Source organism: Oncorhynchus keta, chromosome 4 (genome assembly GCF_023373465.1).
Source record: "Oncorhynchus keta strain PuntledgeMale-10-30-2019 chromosome 4, Oket_V2, whole genome shotgun sequence".
Classification (NCBI taxonomy): domain Eukaryota; kingdom Metazoa; phylum Chordata; class Actinopteri; order Salmoniformes; family Salmonidae; genus Oncorhynchus; species Oncorhynchus keta.
Window position 1 is genome coordinate 57,049,247 of NC_068424.1, and position 22,055 is coordinate 57,071,301.

The 22,055-nt window shown below is 42.3% G+C and overlaps 2 protein-coding genes across 3 annotated transcripts in view; one reads left to right on the top strand and one right to left on the bottom strand.

Annotated features, from left to right (window-relative positions):
• Window positions 1-18,903, top strand: guf1 (GTP binding elongation factor GUF1). Of its 2 annotated transcripts, XM_035766209.2 has the most exons (17): window positions 1-481; window positions 806-917; window positions 3,992-4,140; window positions 5,707-5,787; window positions 5,904-5,981; window positions 6,052-6,135; window positions 6,221-6,285; window positions 6,511-6,714; window positions 6,959-7,098; window positions 7,255-7,378; window positions 7,668-7,800; window positions 11,661-11,804; window positions 11,924-12,057; window positions 12,452-12,553; window positions 12,832-12,951; window positions 13,055-13,091; window positions 18,536-18,903. In XM_035766209.2, exons 1-17 carry the CDS (start codon window positions 278-280, stop codon window positions 18,668-18,670), a joined length of 2,046 nt encoding a protein of 681 aa, XP_035622102.1. In that variant the 5' UTR covers window positions 1-277; the 3' UTR covers window positions 18,671-18,903. The 2 variants fall into 2 exon arrangements, with proteins under 2 accessions (XP_035622102.1, XP_035622109.1); XM_035766216.2 differs by lacking the exons at window positions 1-481; window positions 806-917 and adding an exon at window positions 2,999-3,631.
• The window catches only part of LOC118379193 (protocadherin-12-like), a 24,419-nt gene continuing 21,130 nt past the window's right edge, over window positions 18,767-22,055 (bottom strand). The window contains exon 4 of the mRNA XM_035766198.2: window positions 18,767-21,701. Coding sequence (XP_035622091.1) covers window positions 21,295-21,701 — 407 coding nt within the window. The 3' untranslated portion in view covers window positions 18,767-21,294. The remainder of the gene's footprint in view (window positions 21,702-22,055) is intronic.

Consider the following 22,055-nt stretch of genomic DNA (forward strand, 5'->3'; position numbering starts at 1 on the left):
CATTGTTAGTAACCCAACAACCCAACATGGCTGCGCCCTACCAAGCATGTTTTTTATTTGATTAACTTTAGTTCTCCTTTAGACACAGTTATATTTATCTGATTTTGATTTTTCATCACACCTCTGAGAATTCATACATTGCGATTGAAATGTAGCGTATGTTGACACGATTTAACAGGGTCTGCGGCGTTAAATTGGCTAGCTATTAGGGCTAATGTCAATGCCCCGTACAGAAGCTTTAGCTAGCTAACGAATTGATTACCTAACGAACATTAACATGCAGCTGTCTTTAATAAAACATCAAGGGTGTGCAACACCTTTTTTAAGGCATCTTTTGGACTTCAGGGTTTATCAAACAAGACAAAGGAGCCAGTGCTGTAAAATAGCTTGCACGGTCATTAGACACCGATGGATGAAGAGGGCACCTGTTTTCTGCACACACAACACCACCAACAAGATGATCAGTACACAGGCTGACAAAGTAATGAACTTTACATTGCAGACAGCGTGCCGTGCAGTATGGTCATGGCCTTTATTGTAGCTAACTGCACTAACTTTGTTGCATAGTCACTTTACCTCTAACGTTACCTACATGTACAAATTACCTCGACTAATCTTTACCCCCTGTATATAGCCTCGTTATTTTATTGTGTGACTTACATTTGACTTTAGTTTATTTAGTAAATATTTTCTTGAAACTGTATGGTTGGTTAAGGGCTTGTAAAGTAAGCATTTCACAGTAAGGTCTACACGTTGTATTCGGCGCATGTGACACAATTTGATTTGATTTGGTTATTTCATGAAGGAGAACATAGATATGTCAAAGTTCCCAGTGGAGAGGATCAGAAACTTCAGCATCATTGCTCACATTGACCATGGGAAAAGCACCTTGGCTGACAGGCTTCTGGAACTAACAGGTAGCTATCACCTAAATGGTCATATTCTTCTTCATTGGTATCATGGTGTTTAACTTTTTGTGCAAGCTGGTGCCAACTGCAGGAGTGTGTGATGGATCACATTATATTTTGTGATATAAAAGGGAAGGGAAGAAATGGCACCACCAACTAACCTTTCACCTACAATTGAAGTCATTAACTTGTTTTCAACCACTCCACAAATGTCTTGATAACAAACTATAGTTTTGGCAAGTCTGTTAGGACATCTACTTTGTGCATGACACAATTATTTTTTTTCCAGCAATTGTTTACAGACAGATTATTTCACTTAATTTACTGTATCACAATTCCAGTGGGTCAGAAGTTTACATACACTCAGTTGACTGTGCTTTTAAACAGCTTGGAATTGACACAATTTGAGTCAATTGGAGGTGTACCTGTGGATGTATTTCAAGGTCTACCTTTCCAAATTCCTGAAGGTACCACGTTCATCTGTACAAACAATAGTACGCAAGTATAAACACTGTGGGACGACACAGCCATCATACCACTCAGGAAGGAGACACGTTCTCCTAGAGGTGAACGTACTTTGGTGCGAAAAGTGCAAATCAATCTCAGAACAACAGCAAAGGACCTTGTGAAGATGCTGGAGGAAACAGGTACAAAAGTATCTATATCCACAGTAAAATGAGTCCTATGTCGACATAACCTGAAAGTCCACTCAGCAAGGAAGAAGCCACTGCTCCAAAACCGCCAATAAAAAGCCAGACTATGGTTTTCAACTGCACATGGGGACAAAGAGTACTTTTTGGAGATATGTCTCTGGTCTGATGAAACAAAAATAGAACTGTTTGGCCATAATGACCATCGTTATGTTCGGAGGAAAAAGGGGGAGGCTTGCAAGCCGAAGAACACCATCCCAACCGTGAAGCACGGGGGTGGCAGCATCATGTTGTGGGGGTGCTTTCCTACAGGAGGGACTGGTGCCCTTCACAAAATAGATGGCATCATGAGGAAGTAAAATTATGTGGATATATTGAAGCAACATCTCAAGACATCAGTCAGGAAGTTAAAGCTTGTTTGCAAATGGGTCTTCCAAATGGACAATGACCCCAAGCATACTTTCAAAGTTGTGGCAAAATGGCTTAAGGATGACAAAGTCAAGGTATTGGAGTAGACAAAGTCCTGACCTCAATCCTATAGAACATTTTGGGGCAGAGCTAAAAAGCGTGTGCAAGCAAGGAGGCCTACAAACCTGACTCAGTTACACCAGCTCTGTCAGGAGGAATGGGCCAAAATTCACCCAACTTATTGTGGGAAACTTGATGAAGGCTACCCAAAATGTTTGACCCAAGTTAAACAATTTAAAGGCAATGCTGCCAAATACTAATTGAGTGTATGTAAACTTCTGACCCATTCTGAATGAGATGAAAGAAATAAAAGCTGAAATAAATCATTCTCTCTACTATTATTCTGACATTTCACATTCTTAAAATAAAGTGGTGATCCTAACTGGCCTAAAACAGGGAATCTTTACTAGGATTACATTTCAGAAATTGTGAAAAACTGAGTTGAAATGTATTTGGCTAAGGTGTATGTAAACTTCTGACTTCAACTGTATATACCACTATTTTATAAAAGAAGGTCAAGTGTTTTTATTTGATTTTTAAGTCCACTACTTTGACCCTAACTGATCCTACACCAGGCCAACAGCCCGGAAGACAGGACTCTTTCATTCAACATATCCTTGTAGTTCCCTGCAGTTTCCACAACAGCATCCATTTTCGGTGATTTAATATCCACTTTTGTGGTACAGTTGATAAACATTGCAATGAATTAATTCTAAGGAGCCAACCTTACTAAAGCAACAAATTTGTATTTGTTCCCTTGACCCATCGTCCTATACTCCCCTTAAGCTCTGGACCTGGAAGCCAGTTCCACTACTCGTTTTCATTGTTCCCCTCTAATCAGGGCTGATTTAGTCCTGGCACACCAGGTGGGTGCAATTATCAGGTAGAACAGAAAACCAGCATGCTTCGGATCTCGTAGGTTAAGAGTTGAATACCCCTGTTCTGCTCTCTTCACTGCCTCAGCATATGACATCTTATTTTCTACTCTGACCCTGGCAACCTCAACCTGTCTCTCTCGCACCGGACACTTCTGATTCCCAACAACATGGACACCCCCACAATTGACACAGTTCTTTCCAGCGATACTATGCATTACTTTGTCCCATGCCCTCCTGCACACTTATCACATCTCAGAATCTCCCTCCTACACACTGCTGCAACATGTCCATAAACTTGGCATCTAAAACACCTTAGTGGGTTTGGCACAAAAGCTCTCACAGGATAACTGACATATCCTAACATGACTTTGTCAAGTAAAGACTCTTCAAAACTCCTAAGGACAGACCGTGTCTTCTCAGTTTCACCATGCTCGCCACCGCATCGCGCCAAACGGCAAGCATCACAGAAAAGAGTAAAGGTCCACTTTGAAATCCATTTAACAGTACCCAAATTATTATCTACCTCGCCTGAGACTACATATGTGTCAGCCAAAAGGCAGGGATCCACTTTCTCCAAAAATGTAACTCCTGCTGGGCCAGAATTATCCTGTTCATGACCATATGGGCGAGGCTCAGACTCAATTCTTCACCACACCTGCCACCGCAGGTAATTCATCCTCACTCTCGCCAGGTTCAATTTCCGAGCCATCAGAGACAGCAGACTACGGTTTGTACTTGGCGCCATTCTTCCTCAACACACATCTTCCCTCTGCACATGGCTCTTCTTCCTGTCTGTCCATAATCATGTCTATCCATCCACCACACTCATGCCGCGCCTTCATCTGCCATATTGTTTGCAGAACACTCACTAATGGCCTTTCTCCAATACCCAACTTCGGTTCCATTGCCCAATTTACTATTCCGGCCGTCTCTGGCCTCTCCATTCTCGCAAAATGTGGGCTACTCCGCATCTTTGTCTCGGGTTCCATGCTGATCCATTACCATATTCATACACATGGATCACACAAATATTCATGCATTTTGTTTCTTGTATGATATGGCTCAGCTCATTGCTTGGTTTTTACAGGTGCCATAGCCACGACAGATAAGAACAAACAGGTGTTGGACAAGCTGCAGGTGGAGCGAGAGCGAGGGATAACTGTGAAGGCCCAGACAGCCTCCTTGTTCTACAAGTACCAGGGACAGACTTACCTGCTCAACCTCATTGATACACCAGTAAGTACATTGAACCATTTTTTTTAACATTGCAACAATTTCTAAGATTTTACTGAGTTACAGTTCATTTAAGGAAATCAGTCCATTGAAATAAATGCTGTAGGCCCTAATCTATGGATTTCACATGACTGGTAATACAGATATGCATCCGTTGGTCACAGATACATTTAAAAAAGAATAGCGTGGATCAGAAAACCAGTCAGTATCTGGTGTGACCACCATTTGCCTCATGCAGCGCAACAAATCTCCTTCGCATAGAGTTGATCAGGCTGTTGATTGTGGCCTGTACAATGTTGTCCCACTCCTCTTCAATGGCCGCGAGAAGTTGCTGGATATTGGCGGGAACTGGAATTCGCTGTCATACACGTAGATCCACAGCATCCCATACGTGTTCTATGGGTGACATGTCTGGTGAGTATGAAGGCCATGGAAGAACTTGGACATTTTCAGCTTCCAGCAATTGTGTACAGAACCTTGCGACATGGGGCCGTGCATTATCATGCTGAAACATGAGGTGATGGCGGTGGATGAATGGCACGACAATGTCCTCAGGATCTCATTTCGGTATCTCTGTGCATTCAAATTGACATTGATGAAATGTAATTGTGTTCGTTGTCCGTAGTTTATGCCTGCACATACCATAACCCCACCGCCACCATGGGGCATTCTGTTCACAACATTGACATCAGCAAACCGCTCGCCCACCCAACGCCATACACACTGTCTGCAATCTGCCCGATACAGTTGAAACTGGGATTCATCCTTGCAGAGAACACTTCTCCAGCGTGCCAGTGGCCATCAAAGGTGACACAAGTCTTTTACGATGCTGAACTGCAGTCAGGTCAAGACCCTGGTGAAGATGAGCTTTCCTGAGAATGTTTCTGTTTGTGCAGAGATTCTTCAGTTGTGCAAACCCACAGTCTCATCAGCTGTCTGTCTGGCTGGTCTGACGATCCCACGGGTGAAGAAGCTAGATGTGGAGGTCCTGGGCTGACGTGGTTACACGTGGTCTGTGGTTGTGAGGCCAGTTTGACACACTGCCAAATTCTCTAACATGGCTTTGGAAGCGGCTTATAGTAGAGTGATTAACATTACATTCTCTGGCAACAGCACTGGTGGACATTCCTGTAGTCAGCATGTCAATTGCACACTCCTTCAAAACTTGCGACATCAGTGGCATTGTGTTGTGTGACACAACTGCACATTTTAGAGTGGCCTTTTATAGTCCCCAGCACAAGGTGCACCTGTGTAATGATCGTGCTGTTTAGTCAGATTTTTGATAGTCCATCCATCTGACAGGTGTGGCATATCTTGGCAAAGGAGAAATGCTCACTAACAGGGATGTAAACAAATTTGTGCAAACAATTCGAGCTAAATAAGCTTTCTGTGCGAATTGAAACATTTCTGGAATCTTTTATTTCAGCTCATGAAACATGGGACCAACACTTTACATGTTACGTTTTATATTTTTTGTTCAGTGTAGATGGGACTAGATACCGTCAGTGACACAATGGGTTTGTTTGTATTAGTCTTAATTACAGCACTCCTGGTCTTCTCTGTTTTCAGGGTCATGTTGACTTCAGTTATGAAGTGTCTAGATCCATCTCAGCGTGTCAAGGTGTACTGTTGATTGTTGATGCCAATCAGGTAGGTTTTTCGGCAAGGTAAAACTTTATTTTTGGCATAATGTGCATTTGACAGACACATTACCTGGAAAATGTATCCAAGGTAGAGTGTCATTGATGTGTTCTTGTGTGGATCAGGGGATTCAAGCACAGACTGTGGCTAACTTCTACTTGGCATTCGAAGCTCAGCTGACCATCATTCCTGTCATCAACAAGGTACATTTCCCAATTAATCTATGTTAGATAAGTGATTGACAAATATGATCATGTTCTGTTTCTTTTTCAGATTGATTTGAAAAATGCTGATCCAGAGAGGGTAGAAAAACAGATTGAGAAGGTGTTTGATATTCCAACTGAAGAATGTATTAGGGTGAGTTTATTGACTGAGATGTTGATAATTGCCAATATCTTAGTTTGGACAACTGTCTAAATATGATGATTCCTCCTCTCTTTAGATTTCTGCCAAACTGGGAACCAATGTAGAACAAGTCCTCCAAGAGGTGGTGAAACGGTTACCACCGTAAGTTTTATTTGACTCGTTACTTCCTGTTGGAAAAACAAAAAATGTCTTCCAATGTAATGCACTTACTCTTTGAATCCATGGCTGCCTCCCAAATGGCACCCTATTCCCTGTAGTGCTCTACTTTTGACCAGGGCCTGTAGAGATCTGGTCAAATGTAGTGCACTATGTAGGGAATAGAGTGCCGTTTCGGATGCACTGAACATAGTCATTTTTTGTTCTCAGACCAACCTTTAAAAAAGAGGACCCGTTCAAAGCCCTGGTGTTTGACTCCAACTTCGATCACTACAGAGGGGTGGTGGCGAACATCGCTCTGTTCGGAGGCTATTTGTCTAAAGGAGACAGGATCATATCTGCGTACCTGGGGAAAAGCTACGAGGTCAACGAGCTAGGCCTCCTCAGGCCAGATGAGCACCCCACAGACAGATTGTGAGTGTCTTATCCTGCATAATATTAATCTTGTCTGATTCCATATCATTGGTGGTGACTGTTGTATTAAATGCACACTCTGTCAGTTCTCCCTTCCTCGTGGTAGTAAGATACAAGATGCTATTAATTGTATCGGTTCTTCTTGTATGGTACATTGCTATATAGGCATATCATATTGGTCACATGGCTGTAAATGAACAATGACTCTTATTTTCATTCCCGACACTGTGGGTGTGTGGTGCAGGTACGCAGGCCAGGTGGGCTATGTTATAGCAGGTATGAAGGAAGTGAAGGAGGCCCAGATCGGTGACACCCTCTACCATCAGAAACATCTGGTAGAAGCTTTGCCAGGGTTCAAGCCAGCCAAGGCCATGGTGTTTGCCGGTACGCTGACAGACATATGAGTGAGAAAACAATGCAACTGGTCCCATAATGTTGCATTTACAAAGTGTCAATAGGCAGTAGTTTATAAGCAAACATTAGTGGTAGCAGGTGTCACTGATTTCTATCCTGAGTGTGCTTGTTGGCATCCCTCTCCAGGGATGTACCCTATGGACCAGTCAGACTACAGCGCCCTCCGCAGTGCTGTGGAGAAACTGACGCTCAACGACTCCAGTGTGACGGTCCAGAGAGACAGCAGTTTGGCACTGGGAGCAGGCTGGAGGTCAGATCATAACATGACCAACTAAACTACAATCATCTACTACTTAAAGCTGTACAAATGGTGACGGGGAGGACCTTGACAGGATACATAGCTTTGGGTCAATGCATCATAACCACCCTGGTCTGTGACTGCACTGCTGTGCTTTATATTCTTCATTTGCTTTGAGGGATACCATTTTCAGCTGTGATCAAGACCCCTGTGTGACCCTGACTCCTAAATTGTTCGCTCTCTCACACTGACACTCACACTGTTATTGTTTTCCTTTGTTTTTCTTTCCTTCGTTTTGTAGACTAGGCTTCCTGGGCCTGCTCCACATGGAGGTGTTTAACCAGCGCTTGGAACAGGAGTACAACGCCTCTGTCATAGTGACAGCCCCCACTGTGCCCTACAAGGCTATCCTGTCCTCCGCCAAGCTCATTAAGGTAATAGACCGCATCACCTCTAGGGGCTTCAACTCACATATACAGTTGAAGTCGGAGGTTTACATACACCTAGGTTGGGGTCATTAAAACTCGTTTTTCAACCACTCCACAAATTTCTTGTTAACAAACTAGAGTTTTGGCAAGTCGATTAGGACATCTACTTTGTGCATGACACAAGTAATTTTTCCAACAATAGTTTACAGACAGATTATTTCACTTATCACAATTCCAGTGTGTCCGAAGTTTACATACACTAAGTTGACCGTGCCTTTGAACAGCTTGGAAATTCCAGAAAATGATGTCATGGCTTTAAACGCTTCTGATAGGCTCATTAACATAATTTGAGTCAATTGGAGGTGTACCTGTGGATGTATTTCAAGGCCTACCTTCAAACTCAGTGCCTCTTTGCTTGAGAAAGAGAAAATCAAAAGAAATCAGCCAAGACCTCAGAAAAAAGATTGTAGACCTCCACAAGTCTGGTTCATCCTTGGGAGAAATGTCCAAACACCTGAAGGTACCATGTTCATCTGTACAAACAATAGTACGCAAGTATAAACACCATGGGACCATGCAGCCGTCATACTGCTCAGGAAGAAGATGCATTCAGTGTGTGACAGGTTCGTGATTCTGAAAGGACAGCAACCGTAATACCAGTTTGTAGGAGGGTGCACTTTTTCTCAAACACAAAGGGCCAGTGGTGTAGTGGAGGGTAAAAGCAGGCATAAACTGTATACCCACATTTTTTTCAGTGGGCATTTTTACACTCGCTTCTTAATACCTATTGATGGGTATCAAAGTAGTGTAGTGGAGCGTTCTGTCTCCTAGAGATGAAAGTACTTTGGTGCGAAAAGTGCAAATCAATCACAGAACAACAGCAAAGGACCTTGTGAAGATGCTGGAGGAAACAGGTACAAAAGTATCTATATCCACAATAAAACGAGTCCTATATCGACATAACCTGAAAGGCCGCTCAGCAAGGAAGAAGCCACTGCTTCAAAACCGCCAATAAAAAGCCAGACTATGGTTTGCAACTGCACATGGCGACAAAGATCGTACTTTTTGGAGAAATGTCCTCTGGTCTGATGAAACAAAAATAGAACTGTTTGGCCATAATAGTCATTATGTTTGGCGGAAAAAGGTGAAGGCTTACAAGCCGAAGAACACCATCCCAACCGTGACGCACGGGGGTGGCAGCATCATGTTGTGGGGGTGCTCTGCTGCTGTAGGGACTGGTGCACTTCACAAACTAGATGGCATCATGAGAAAGGAAAATTATTTGGATATATTGAAGCAACATCTCAAGACATCAGTCAGGAAGTTAAAGCTTGGTCACGACTGGGTCTTCCAAATGGACAATGACCCCAAGTATACTTCCAAAGTTGTGGCAAAATGGCTTAAGGACAACAAAGTCAAGGTATTGGAGTGGACAAAGCCCTGACCTCAATCCTATAGAACATTTTTGGGCAGAACTGAAAAGCATGTGCAAGCAAGGAGGCCTACAAACCTGACTCGGTTACATCAGCTCTGTCAGGAGGAATGGGCCAAAATTCACCCAACTTATTGTGGGAAACTTGATGGAGGCTACCTGAGATGTTTGACCCAAGTTAAACAATTTAAAGGCAATGCTGCCAAATACTAATTGAGTGTATGTATATAAATAAATCATTCTCTCTACAATTATTCTGACATTTCACATTCTTAAAATAAAGTGGTGATCCTAACTTTACTAGGATTAAATGTCAGGAATTGTGAAAAACTGAGTTTAAATGTATTTTGCAAAGGTGTATGTAAACTTCAGACTTCAACTGTACATATATTGCATTGGAAAGTTGACATGATATCACAGCAAAATAAATGCACACGAGTACATATATTTGCAAATGTACAGTACCAGTGAAAAGTTTGGATACACCTACTCATTCCAGTTTATTTTTAAAAGTATTTTCTACATAGTAGCATAATAGTAAATACAACACAATCAAAAAAAGTGTTAAACAAACTAAAATATATTTTAGATTCTTCAAAGTAGCCACCCTTTGCCATGATGACATTTTCTCAACCATCTTCACCTGGAATGTTTTTCAATAGTCTTGAAGCAGTTCCCACATATGCTGAGTGCTTGTTGGCTGCTTTTCCTTCCCTCTGCGGTCCAACTCATCCCAAACCAACTCAATTGGGTTGAGTTTTTTTTATAACCCAACCCTGATCTGTACTTCTCCATAAATTTGTCCTTGACCTGTTTGGAGAGCTTGGTCTTCATGGTGCCGCTTGCTTGGTGGTGCCCCTTGCTTGGTGGTGTTGCAGACTCTGGGGCCTTTCAGTACGTGTGTGTTATACTGAGATTATGTGACAGATCATTTGACACTTAGATTGAACACAGGTGGACTTTAGTTAACTTATTATGTGACTTCTGAAGGTAATTGGTTGCACCAGATCTTATTTAGGAGCTTCATAGCAAAGGGGGTGAAATCAAATGCACGCACCACTTTTCCGTATTTTTTTCACTTCACCAATTTCAACTATTTTGTGTATGTCCGTTACATGAAATCCAATAAAAATCTATTTAAATTACAGGTTGTAATGCAACAAAATAGGAAAAATGCGAAGGGGGGTGAATACTTTTGCGAGTCTCTGTACTCTTCTGTAAACTGGTCATCTCTGTATACACGTTGCAAGACCCAGTGGTTGATCCTTATTTATAAAACCCTCTTAGGCCTCACTCCCCCACTATCAGAGATATCTACTGCAGCGCTCATCCTCCACATACAACACCCGTTCTGCCAGTCACATTCTGTTAAAGGTCCCCAAAGCGTACACATTCCTGGGTCGCTCGTCTTTTCAGTTTGCTGCAACTAGCTAGCGACTGGAACGAGCTGCAACAAACAGTCAAACTGGACAGTTTCATCTCAATCATTGGACACTTCCACTAACAGTTGTGGCTGCTTTGCGTAAGAGTTTTCTCTACTTTCTTGCCGTTTGTACCCTGTTTTGTGCTGCTACCATGCTGTGTTGTCATGTGTTGCTGCCATGCTATGTTGTCTTAGGTCTCTTATGTAGTGTCGTGATGTTTTGTTCTATATTTTTAATCCCAGCCCCCGTCCCCGCAGGAGTTATTTTTGGTAGGCCGTCATTGTAAATAAGAATTTGTTATTAACTGACTTGCCTAGTTATATAAAGGTTAAATAAATAAAAACAGTTGATGTTGAGATGTCTGTTACTTGAACTCTGCTCTGCGTTTGATGGTTTTTGCGACTGCACATAAAGAAACTTTCAAAGTTCTTCAAATGTTCCGGATTGACTGACCTTCGTTTCTCTTTGCTTATTTGAGCTGTTCTTGCCATAATATGGATTTGGTCTTTTACCAAATAGAGTTATCTTCTGTATACCACCCCTACCTTGTCATAACACAACTGATTGGCTCAAACGCTTTAAGAAGGAATTAACTTTTAACAAGGCACACCTGTTAATTGAAATGCATTCCAGGTGACTACCTGATGAAGCTGGTTGAGAGTGCCAAGTGTGCAAAGCTGTCAAGGCAAAGGGTGGCTACTTTGAAGAATCTCAAATATAAAATGTAGAATTATTTAACTTTTTTTTTTGGTTACTACATGATTCCATATGTTATTTCATAGTTTTGATGTCTTCACTATTATTCTACAATGTAGAAAATAGGAAGAATAAAGAAAAATCCTTGAATGAGTAGGTATGTCCAAACTTTTGATTGTTACTGTACGTCAACTATTATTTTCAAACAGTGAAAAAATTGTTTATAAACTGTTTCATACACTGTCATGTGAAAAAAAAAAATGTATGTACATTGTAACCGTTGTTTGGTAATTGTTCTAACTGTTGTGTTGTAGGAGCATGGGAAGGAGGAGATCACCATAGTGAACCCAGCCCAGTTCCCAGACAGGTCCGTAGTGAAAGAGTACCTGGAGCCCATGGTGATGGGGACCATCATCACCCCTGATGACTACATTGGGAAAATCATGAGTATCTGCTTGGTAATGTTTTTAGGATCACTGTGTAACAGAGACATTTAAGAAAATGTGTTTTGATTACTTTCACTTTGCAAAACAAAAATCTTTTACTTTTTTTCTCCCTAATTGGTCCATTCATGTAGAATCGCCGAGCCGTCCAGAAGAACATGGTGTACATTGACGACCACCGAGTGATGATGAAATATCTCTTCCCTCTGAATGAAATTGTCGTGGACTTCTATGACCTCCTCAAATCCATGTCTTCAGGATATGCCAGGTAATTCTATGTTGCATAGGGAACCTTCTCAGTTGGGCCGGGACGATACCAGTATCGCAATATTTTTTTTCATGGCAAAAAAAGAAAACACAAAGCAGACCAAACTCTTTGGTCCTTTAAAAACCTGCTGGGTGTAAAATATTGTGTGCTGTAGATCTTGGAAAATAAATTCATGTGACCCTGGATGACAACATAAATTATGTTTGTTTCCAACATTATCCCTGTTTTCCTAAAGGAATGAAATCCGCTTCGTGTTTTGTTTCCTTGCCAGGATACGAACGAGTATCGGGATACTGGTATTGCTCCGGCCCAACTTTTCAGATTGATTTGGTAACCTGAATGATTAGAAGAACATGAGATGTTTGTTGTAATATGTTGTAATATTGTTCATCAGCTTTGACTATGAGGATGCAGGGTACCAGGCTGCTCATGTGATCAAGATGGATATTCTGCTGAACGGGAAACCTGTGGAGGAACTCACCACTATTGTTCACAAGTAAGTCTTTGATACTTAGTGCTTCGACCTGTATCAGCTAATCTTTGGGCTCAGACCCCTACGGTTGAAAAACAAGTGTTGACTGAATCCTAACTCAAACTTTTGTGAATCTCTCCCGTTGACATTACTGATTCAACTCTTGAGTAAAAAAAAACAATCTACTATACAAATTATTATTTGGATCAATGTATCAATCTTTCAAGGGCTACTAATACTATGATATATTTCAGTACTGTAATGATGTGACCCTTGGGTGTCTTCTGTTCTCCTATGTACAGAGACCGGGCATACAGTGCAGGCAAAGCCATGTGCGAGCGCCTGCAAGACGCCATACCCAGACAGATGTTTGAAATCGCAGTACAAGCAGCCATCGGCAGCAAAGTCATCGCCAGGGAGACGTAAGTGTCGTGGCCAAACATGGAAGAATACACACAAGACCAAGTCATTTGGAAAGTTGTTAGCGTTTCAGATTGCACGACAACCGGTCTCTCTCTCTTGCAGAATAAAGGCTTACAAGAAAAATGTGCTCGCAAAATGTGTAAGTAAACTTGTTCTTTTAATTCAAATGTTGGTTTGTACCAATGATTTAGATATACCCTAGGTGACTGATAGGGGGCGCTGTGTTGAAGCCACGGTGCCTCAATCTTGGCATGCATTTATTAATGTTTACATTTGGTTTTTGCCACATTTATTATATTACAGACACCTTAATGGATACTTTTCAATTTTCAATGTGAGCTAGACATCAAATAAAAAATTGCAAATATATTTTAAAAAACATTTGCCTTTAAAGTATAATTTAAGATTAATAATATTACTGTGCCCACTACAACAACAAAAATACTTAAATGCATGTAATTTTGTCCTTGAAAGATTTAATTTAAATAATGTAGAATGAAGTCCTATGAAGGACTGCTCCCACTGGGGAGTGCCAAAATGGCCGACCTGTGTCTTCAAGGCCTCTCAATGGACAATACATACCATCAACAATTCAGGGTCAGGGTTTATATACAGTACCAGTCAAATGTTTGGACACACCTGCTCATTCCAGGATTTTTCTTTATTTGTACTATTTTCTACATTATAGAATAATAGTGAAGACATCAAAACTATGAAATAACACATATGGAATCATGTAGTAACCAAAAAAGTGTTAAACAATTCGAGATTCTTCAAAGTAGCGACCCTTTGCCTTGATGACAGCTTTGCAAACTCTTGGCATTCTCTCAACCAGGTTCATGAGGTAGTCACCTGGAATGCGTTACAATTAACAGGTGTGCCTGTTAATCATTTGTGACTTTTCTTTCCTTCTTAATGTGTTTGAGTCAATCAATTGTGTTGTGACACAGTAAGGGTGATATACAGAAGACAGCCCTATTTGGAAAAAGTCCAAGTCCATATTATGGCAAGAACAGGTCAAATAAGCAGAGAGAAATGACCGTCCATCATTACTTTAAGACATGAAGGTCAGTCAATATGGAACATTTCAAGAACTTTAAAAGTTTCTTCAAGTGCTATTGCAAAAACCATCAAGCTCTATGATGAAACTGGATCTCACGAGGACCTTCACAGGAAAGGAAGACACAGAGTTACCTCTGCTGCAGAGGATAAGTTCATTAGAGTTACCAGCCTCAGAAATCTGCAATTAACTACACGTTAGTTTGCACCTCACAGAGTTCAAGTAACAGACACATCTTAACATCAGCTGTTCAGAGGAGACTGGGTGAATCAGGCCTTCATGGTCCAATTGCTGCAATGACACCACTACTAAAGGACACCAATAATAAGAAGAGACTTGCTTGCGCCAAGAAACACGAGCAATGGACATTAGACTGGTGGAAATCTGTCCTTTTGGTCCAAATTTGCGATTTTTGGTTCCAGCCGCTGAGACGTAGAGTAGTTGGACGGATAATCTCTGCATGTGTGTTTCCCAACGTGAAGCGAGGAGAAGGTGTGATGGTGTGCTTTGCTGGTAGAAACTGTTAGTGATTTATTTCGAATTCAAGGCACACTTAACCAGCATGGCTACCACAGCATTCTGCAGCAATATGCCATCCCATCAGGTTCGTGCTTAGTGGGAGTATAATTTGTTTTTCAACAGGACAATGGCCCAAAACACACCTCCAGGTTGTGTAAGGGCTATTTGACCAAGAAGGAGAGTGATGGGAGTGCTGCATCAGATGACCCGGCCTCCGCAATCACCTGACCTCAACCCAATTGAGATGGTTTGGGATGAGTTGGACCGCAAAGTGAAGAAAAAGCAGCCAACAAGTGTTCAGCATATGTGGGAACTCCTTCAAGACTGTTGGAAAAGCATTCCAGATGACTACCTCCATGAAGCTGGTTGAAAGAATGCCAAGCTGTCATAAAGGGTGGCTACTTTGAAGAATCTATAATTTAACCTTTTATTTTGGTTACGATGTGTTATTTCATAGTTTTGATGTCTTCACTATTATTCCACATTGTAGTGTTTTAGAATGTTAGCTGATCCTTGAGTCTCTATAGCCCCATTGTATAACTGGTGCTAACATAGGGCCTTAGTCCTGATCTTGTTTACATTCTGATTGTGTTCATATTTACAGATGTCTACACATGGTAATAAAATATGTCTGTTTTCCGTCCACTGTGTTTGCATTGTGACCAGATTTCCTGGTCCCTCCCTTTATGCAAATTGTTTGACAGACAATTTTTCAAAATACTATTTATTTATTACAAGACACATATTTATGCCATAAGTCAATGGTGATCACCTGTCAATGATTTTAGAAGGCTGATAATAGTATATCAAATCAAATCAAATCACATTTTATTTGTCACATACACATGTGATCATGTGTATGCGAGTGTAGCGAAATGCTTGTGCTTCTAGTTCCGACAATGCAGTGATAACCAACAAGTAATCTAACTAACAATTCCAAAACTACTGTCTTATACACAGTGTAAGGGGATAAAGAATATGTACATAAGGATATATGAATGAGTGATGGTACAGAGCAGCATACAGTAGATGGTATCGAGTACAGTATATACATATGAGATGAGTATGTAGACAAAGTAAACAAAGTGGCATAGTTAAAGTGGCTAATGATACATGTATTACATAAGGATGCAGTCGATGATGTAGAGTACAGTATATACGTATGCATATGAGATGAATAATGTAGGGTAAGTAACATTATATATGGTAGCATTGTTTAAAGTGGCTAGTGATATATTTACATCATTTCCCATCAATTCCCATTATTAAAGTGGCTGGAGTTGGGTCAGTGTCAATGACAGTGTGTTGGCAGCAGCCACTCAATGTTAGTGGTGGCTGTTTAACAGTCTGATGGCCTTGAGATAGAAGCTGTTTTTCAGTCTCTCGGTCCCAGCTTTGATGCACCTGTACTGACCTCGCCTTCTGGATGATAGCGGGGTGAACAGGCAGTGGTTCGGGTGGTTGATGTCCTTGATGATCTTTATGGCCTTCCTGTAACATCGGGTGGTGTAGGTGTCCTGGAGGGCAGGTAGTTTGCCCCGGTGATGCGTTGTGCAGACCTCACTACCCTCTGGAGAGCCTTACGGTTGAGGGCGGAGCAGTTGCCGTACCAGGCGGGTGATACAGCCCGACAGGATGCTCTCGATTGTGCATCTGTAGAAGTTTGTGGGTGCTTTTGGTGACAAGCCGAATTTCTTCAGCCTCCTGAGGTTGAAGAGGCGCTGCTGCGCCTTCTTCACGACGCTGTCAGTGTGAGTGGACCAATTCAGTTTGTCTGTGATGTGTATGCCGAGGAACTTAACTTGCTACCCTCTCCACTACTGTTCCATCGATGTGGACAGGGGGGTGTTCCCTCTGCTGTTTCCTGAAGTCCACATTCATCTCCTTAGTTTTGTTGACGTTGAGTGTGAGGTTATTTTCCTGACACCACACTCCGAGGGCCCTCACCTCCTCCCTGTAGGCCGTCTCGTCGTTGTTGGTAATCAAGCCTACCACTGTTGTGTCGTCCGCAAACTTCATGATTGAGTTGGAGGCATGCGTGGCCACGCAGTCGTGGGTGAACAGGGAGTACAGGAGAGGGCTCAGAACGCACCCTTGTGGGGCCCCCGTGTTGAGGATCAGCGGGGAGGAGATGTTGTTGCCTACCCTCACCACCTGGGGGCGGCCCGTCAGGAAGTCCAGTACCCAGTTGCACAGGGCGGGGTCGAGCCCCAGGGTCTCGAGCTTGATGACGAGCTTGGAGGGTACTATGGTGTTGAATGCCGAGCTGTAGTCGATGAACAGCATTCTCACATAGGTATTCCTCTTGTCCAGGTGGGTTAGGGCAGTGTGCAGTGTGGTTGAGATTGCATCGTCTGTGGACCTATTTGGGCGGTAAGCAAATTGGAGTGGGTCTAGGGTGTCAGGTAGGGTGGAGGTGATATGGTCCTTGACTAGTCTCTCAAAGCACTTCATGATGACGGAAGTGAGTGCTACGGGGCGGTAGTCGTTTAGCTCAGTTACCTTAGCTTTCTTGGGAACAGGAACAATGGTGGCCCTCTTGAAGCATGTGGGAACAGCAGACTGGTATAGGGATTGATTGAATATGTCCGTAAACACACCGGACAGCTGGTCTGCACATGCTCTGAGGGCGCGGCTGGGGATGCCGTCTGGGCCTGCAGCCTTGCGAGGGTTAACACGTTTAAATGTCTTACTCACCTTGGCTGCAGTGAAGGAGAGACTGCATGTTTTCGTTGCAGGCCGTGTCAGTGGCACTGTATTGTCCTCAAAGCGGGCAAAAAAGTTATTTAGTCTGCCTGGGAGCAAGACATCCTGGTCCGTGACTGGGCTGGGTTTCTTCTTGTAGTCCGTGATTGACTGTAGACCCTGCCACATGCCTCTTGTCTCTGAGCCATTGAATTGAGATTCCACTTTGTCTCTGTACTGACGCTTAGCTTGTTTAATAGCCTTGCGGAGGGAATAGCTGCATTGTTTATATTCGGACATGTTACCAGACACCTTGCCCTGATTAAAAGCAGTGGTTCGCGCTTTCAGTTTCTCGTGAATGCTGCCATCGATCCACGGTTTCTGGTTAGGGAATGTTTTTATCGTTGCTATGGGAACGACATCTTCGACGCACGTTCTAATGAACTTGCACACCGAATCAGCGTATTCGTCAATATTTTTATCTGACGCAATACGAAACATGTCCCAGTCCACGTGATGGAAGCAGTCTTGGAGTGTGGAGTCAGCTTGGTCTGACCAGCGTTGGACAGACCTCAGCGTGGGAGCCTCTTGTTTTAGTTTCTGCCTGTAGGCAGGGATCAGCAAAATGGAGTCGTAGTCAGCTTTTCCGAAACGGGGGCGGGTCAGGGCCTTATATGCGTCGCGGAAGTTAGAGTAACAATGATCCAAGGTTTTACCACCCCTGGTTGCGCAATCGATATGCTGATAAAATTTAGGGAGTCTTGTTTTCAGATTAGCTTTGTTACAATCCCCAGCTACAATGAATGCAGCCTCTGGATAAATGGTTTCCAGTTTGCAAAGAGTTCAATAAAGTTCGTTCAGAGCCATCGATGTGTCTGCTTGGGGGGGATATATACGGCTGTGATTATAATCGAAGAGAATTCTCTTGGAAGATAATGCGGTCTACATTTGATTGTGAGGAATTCTAAATCAGGTGAACAGAAGGATTTGAGTTCCTGTATGTTTCCTTCATCACACCATGTCTCGTTAGTCATGAGGCATACGCCCCCGCCACTCTTCTTACCAGAAAGATGTTTGTTTCTGTCGGCGCGATGCGTGGTTAAGTGGTTTCACTGTCCAGATCCAGCTACACTTCTAAGATATCCAGACACAATGTGTGTCTGACTACCTCTGGAGGTGGGCAGGAAGACCTGATCATAATGTGTCTTTTTGATGATCTATACCTGTCTGGAAATGTGGGCACAATCTGAATGTGGACAGGATCAGGACAAAGAATGCATGTTACAACCAGGTATAAACAGGGCTTTTCTCTCTTTCAGTACGGAGGTGATATAACAAGAAAGATGAAGCTCCTGAAGAAACAAGCGGAGGGTAAAAAGAAGATGCGGTATATTGGAACCGTGCAAGTCCCCAAGGATGCCTTCATCAATGTTCTGAAGAGGAAAGACAAGTAGAATATCAGTATCCTTAGTTATTGAAGGTATTTTTTGTTCAACAAATTAACAAACAATATTGTTAACAAAATAACTTCAATGTCCCATACATAGACGTCAAATTTTAACATTGTTTATTCTTATAATGTAGATCCCGTTGCCTATGAAAACATGTAACGATTACTCAGTGAAATACTGTAAGTGCAAGGTGCAAATACATCAATGATGTAAATAATAAAACAAGATCAAATGTTGTCATTTCTCTTTTTTCTTTCCCTTTGCCATGGATCCAGTGTGCTGGGGTTGTAACATTTTGGCTTAATCTTAATTGTACTTGTATTTCCTTGATTCCTTGCGTCCTCTCTACTTGCCTCCTAAAAAAAACACATTGAGAAAGAAGATGCAGGGGGAGGGGGGTCTAATTAGTTATACTGTTAAGTTGCAAAAGAAAGACTGGTTGGATTCGAACCAGGGATGTCATTGGTCACAGCCCTCCCTGATGGTGTTTGTTTTACTCTCACCTGTCACTGCAATCTCTTCCCATTTAGCTTTCAATCAACCATTCACATTTTGTCCTGCCCTCAAAACACAGCTGGGTCCTGTTTGACTGATTAGACCATTTGGGCAGAGCTTTCAAAGGCTGCCCAATTATATTATTTTTGCAATTAATTGGTTTTGACCAATCACATCAGATCTTTTTCAGAGCCAATCTGATTGGTCAAATCCCAGATTATTAATGACTGGACAGAGAGGAGAAGCATCTGGTACTGGCACACTTGCGTTCACCTGTCCAGTCATGTCTAGTCTGAGGGCTCTATTCAATCCGTATTGCGTAAATGCAAATGTAAAGATTTCATCACGAGTCAATATACAAAAATGACATGGAAAAAGCACCAGAGGTCGTTGTCTTACAAAGGTTTTTCCTAGAGATGTTCTTTTGCAGTGAGTCTCCATGTTCTCACCCAAAGAAAATCAAATTTCGCAACATTCAAAACAAAAGTCAAAATCCTCAACATCGTGGAATTTGTAGGATGAAATGAGCATGATGCTGTTTTTAAATGTTTTAGAAAATATTATGTACAAAGTGCTGCTGGTTTGATTTATGGCCAAAACAATGCCATATTCTCCCAAGCAAAGTTACAAATTACACCTTTTGTCAAAGTTAATTTATAACACTTTTACAGCCATTCAAATATCTAAAACCAAATCCTGTTTGTTTTCTTACACAGACCTCAATAAACACCATATTTACCTCTGTAAATATGACATTTTTCAGTAGCTAAGGAATTTACTTGAGTAAATACAAATAGTAATCAACAATGGAGACATTTCTCAAAATGGAGGTGAAGGAAATGGCGGCAGACATCCTCAGGAACAGGACTTAGTTTCGCTAGTGTTTTCTCTTAAGAAAAGACAAAGAGCCATTTCCTTCTTGGACTCTTTGCTTGGGTTGCCAAACTCAGCCATTCATTCCATGGACAACGCTAACAAAGAATAGCACCATGTTGTTGCTCCCACTGATAAACACTTCTGACCAGAGAGAGAGAGATTTAATCAGAATGATACAGGGGAGAATGTGCCACATGTGGGAAACAGTTTACTTGTGTAACATTTATCTCAAGCTAAATGTACACTCTGTGCTATGTAGGGAGTACTGTATAGTGCATTGACCGTGTTCCAGCACTGAACAAAGACCTTAGGTTAACTCCTCTCCCTTTTCTGGCCTTGGCTTGTTCCAGACAGGGAAGCAGTCTGTCTGGGGCTAATAGTGTAATTGACGTCTCCTAATGGGGATATGTTAGGAGAAGAGGTTGCTGTTGTAAGCTTGAGCAGTTCAGTCATTTTTGCAACCACAGCAAAAAGGGAAACACAGTCATTGGTTTGGGGGGATTGTAAGAACATACTGGACATTCTAAATAGCCCAAACACACAGGAACCAATCAAATGAAGTTGATGCAACTGTTTTCAAACCAGGTGTTGGGTCTAAGATAGCCTCTACGAATCCAAGAGTGGACGACTCGTCTCTAACATGTAGGCTCCCTTTTTGTGAACAGTCACATCACAAGTCAGACTGTTGAATAAACTTCATTTGAATGTAATTTACCTGTTGTCTGCTGATTTTGTCCTGATGTAGGAGGTCATCTGAGACAACATATCCACAGAGTAGTGTTATTAACCCAACGTTCAGTACGTTGGTCTGTATGTTGGTTTGTATTTTCAATGCTGACGAAATCCGCAAGCGACATGCACAATATGTCAAAAATGCCACAGACCAAACGTTGTCCCACGTAATCAGCTGGCAAATTTCACAAGCACTTCAAGCTGCTTTTGAAGTAATGCGCTTTGGTCAACAACATTCAGTTACATTCGGCTAATGTTGACATATTGTGCATCACTTGAAATGCATCAGGAGATGGAAAATACAAGTGACAGAAACTACCGGCGTGGCAAAAAGTTGTGTAAACAACACTTTCCTGTGGATACCCTATCTACTCTTCCTAACGCCAAAAGGACCAACAGCACAGACAACCGGCAACGTACGTTTGAATATCTTTATATTCAACATTCTGGCTTGTAGAGACTGTCTTTTTTACAGCAACTTCTTTTAGACTGAATTCCATGACGTAACCATGTTAAGACAAGGCCTAAGGGAATTGGGCCGAGCAATGAGCCAGAGGGGACGTCTTTTCGGGGTTCCCAGAGTTCCGTGGCGCATTGGCAGCTCCGTCCAGCCCCAGCGAGCGCCGGTAGGCGGCAGACAATCTGTAGAGAACATCTGGCGAGGGGCGTGACTGGGAGTCGCCCTTCTGGGTCAGGAGCATGTTAAACAAGGTGTTGACCTCGGAGAGCAAGGCCCCGCCCAGCGGGCCATCCTTCTCCGGCGTCTTGCCGAAGGTGGAGAAGGAGGAGTCGTCAAGGGTGTCTGGGGAGCAATGGGTGTCTGAGGACGGTGGCCCGTTGGGGACAAAAATGTTCTTGTGGTAGTCTGCAGTGAGGGGAAGGGAGAGGCGGGCCATCCATGCAGGGTCCTCTATGTCAGCAAAGACGTCATCTGATAAGAGACAAGGAAATAGATGAGAACATGTCGATAAAGTATAAAACTGGCAAAACAGTTTAACAACATGTATATAAGACAAAGCAACAGCTCTACAGAAATACACCGCTGGATGTGACACAAAGCACCACATGGGTGTCCTTTATTATAGTATTTGTTGTTGTTGGCCAGTATTGTTGTTTGCGCCTGAGAAAATGCCTTTCCTCCTGTGAAAACAACATTAAATGAAATCTGAAGATGGGAGAATGATTATCTGGTATGTTAAAGACAACAAAGAGAAAAATAAGTTAATAAAAAATAAGCTTATGGAGGTAAAAGTCCAATCTTGCTCAAAAACAATTTCCTTTGGGG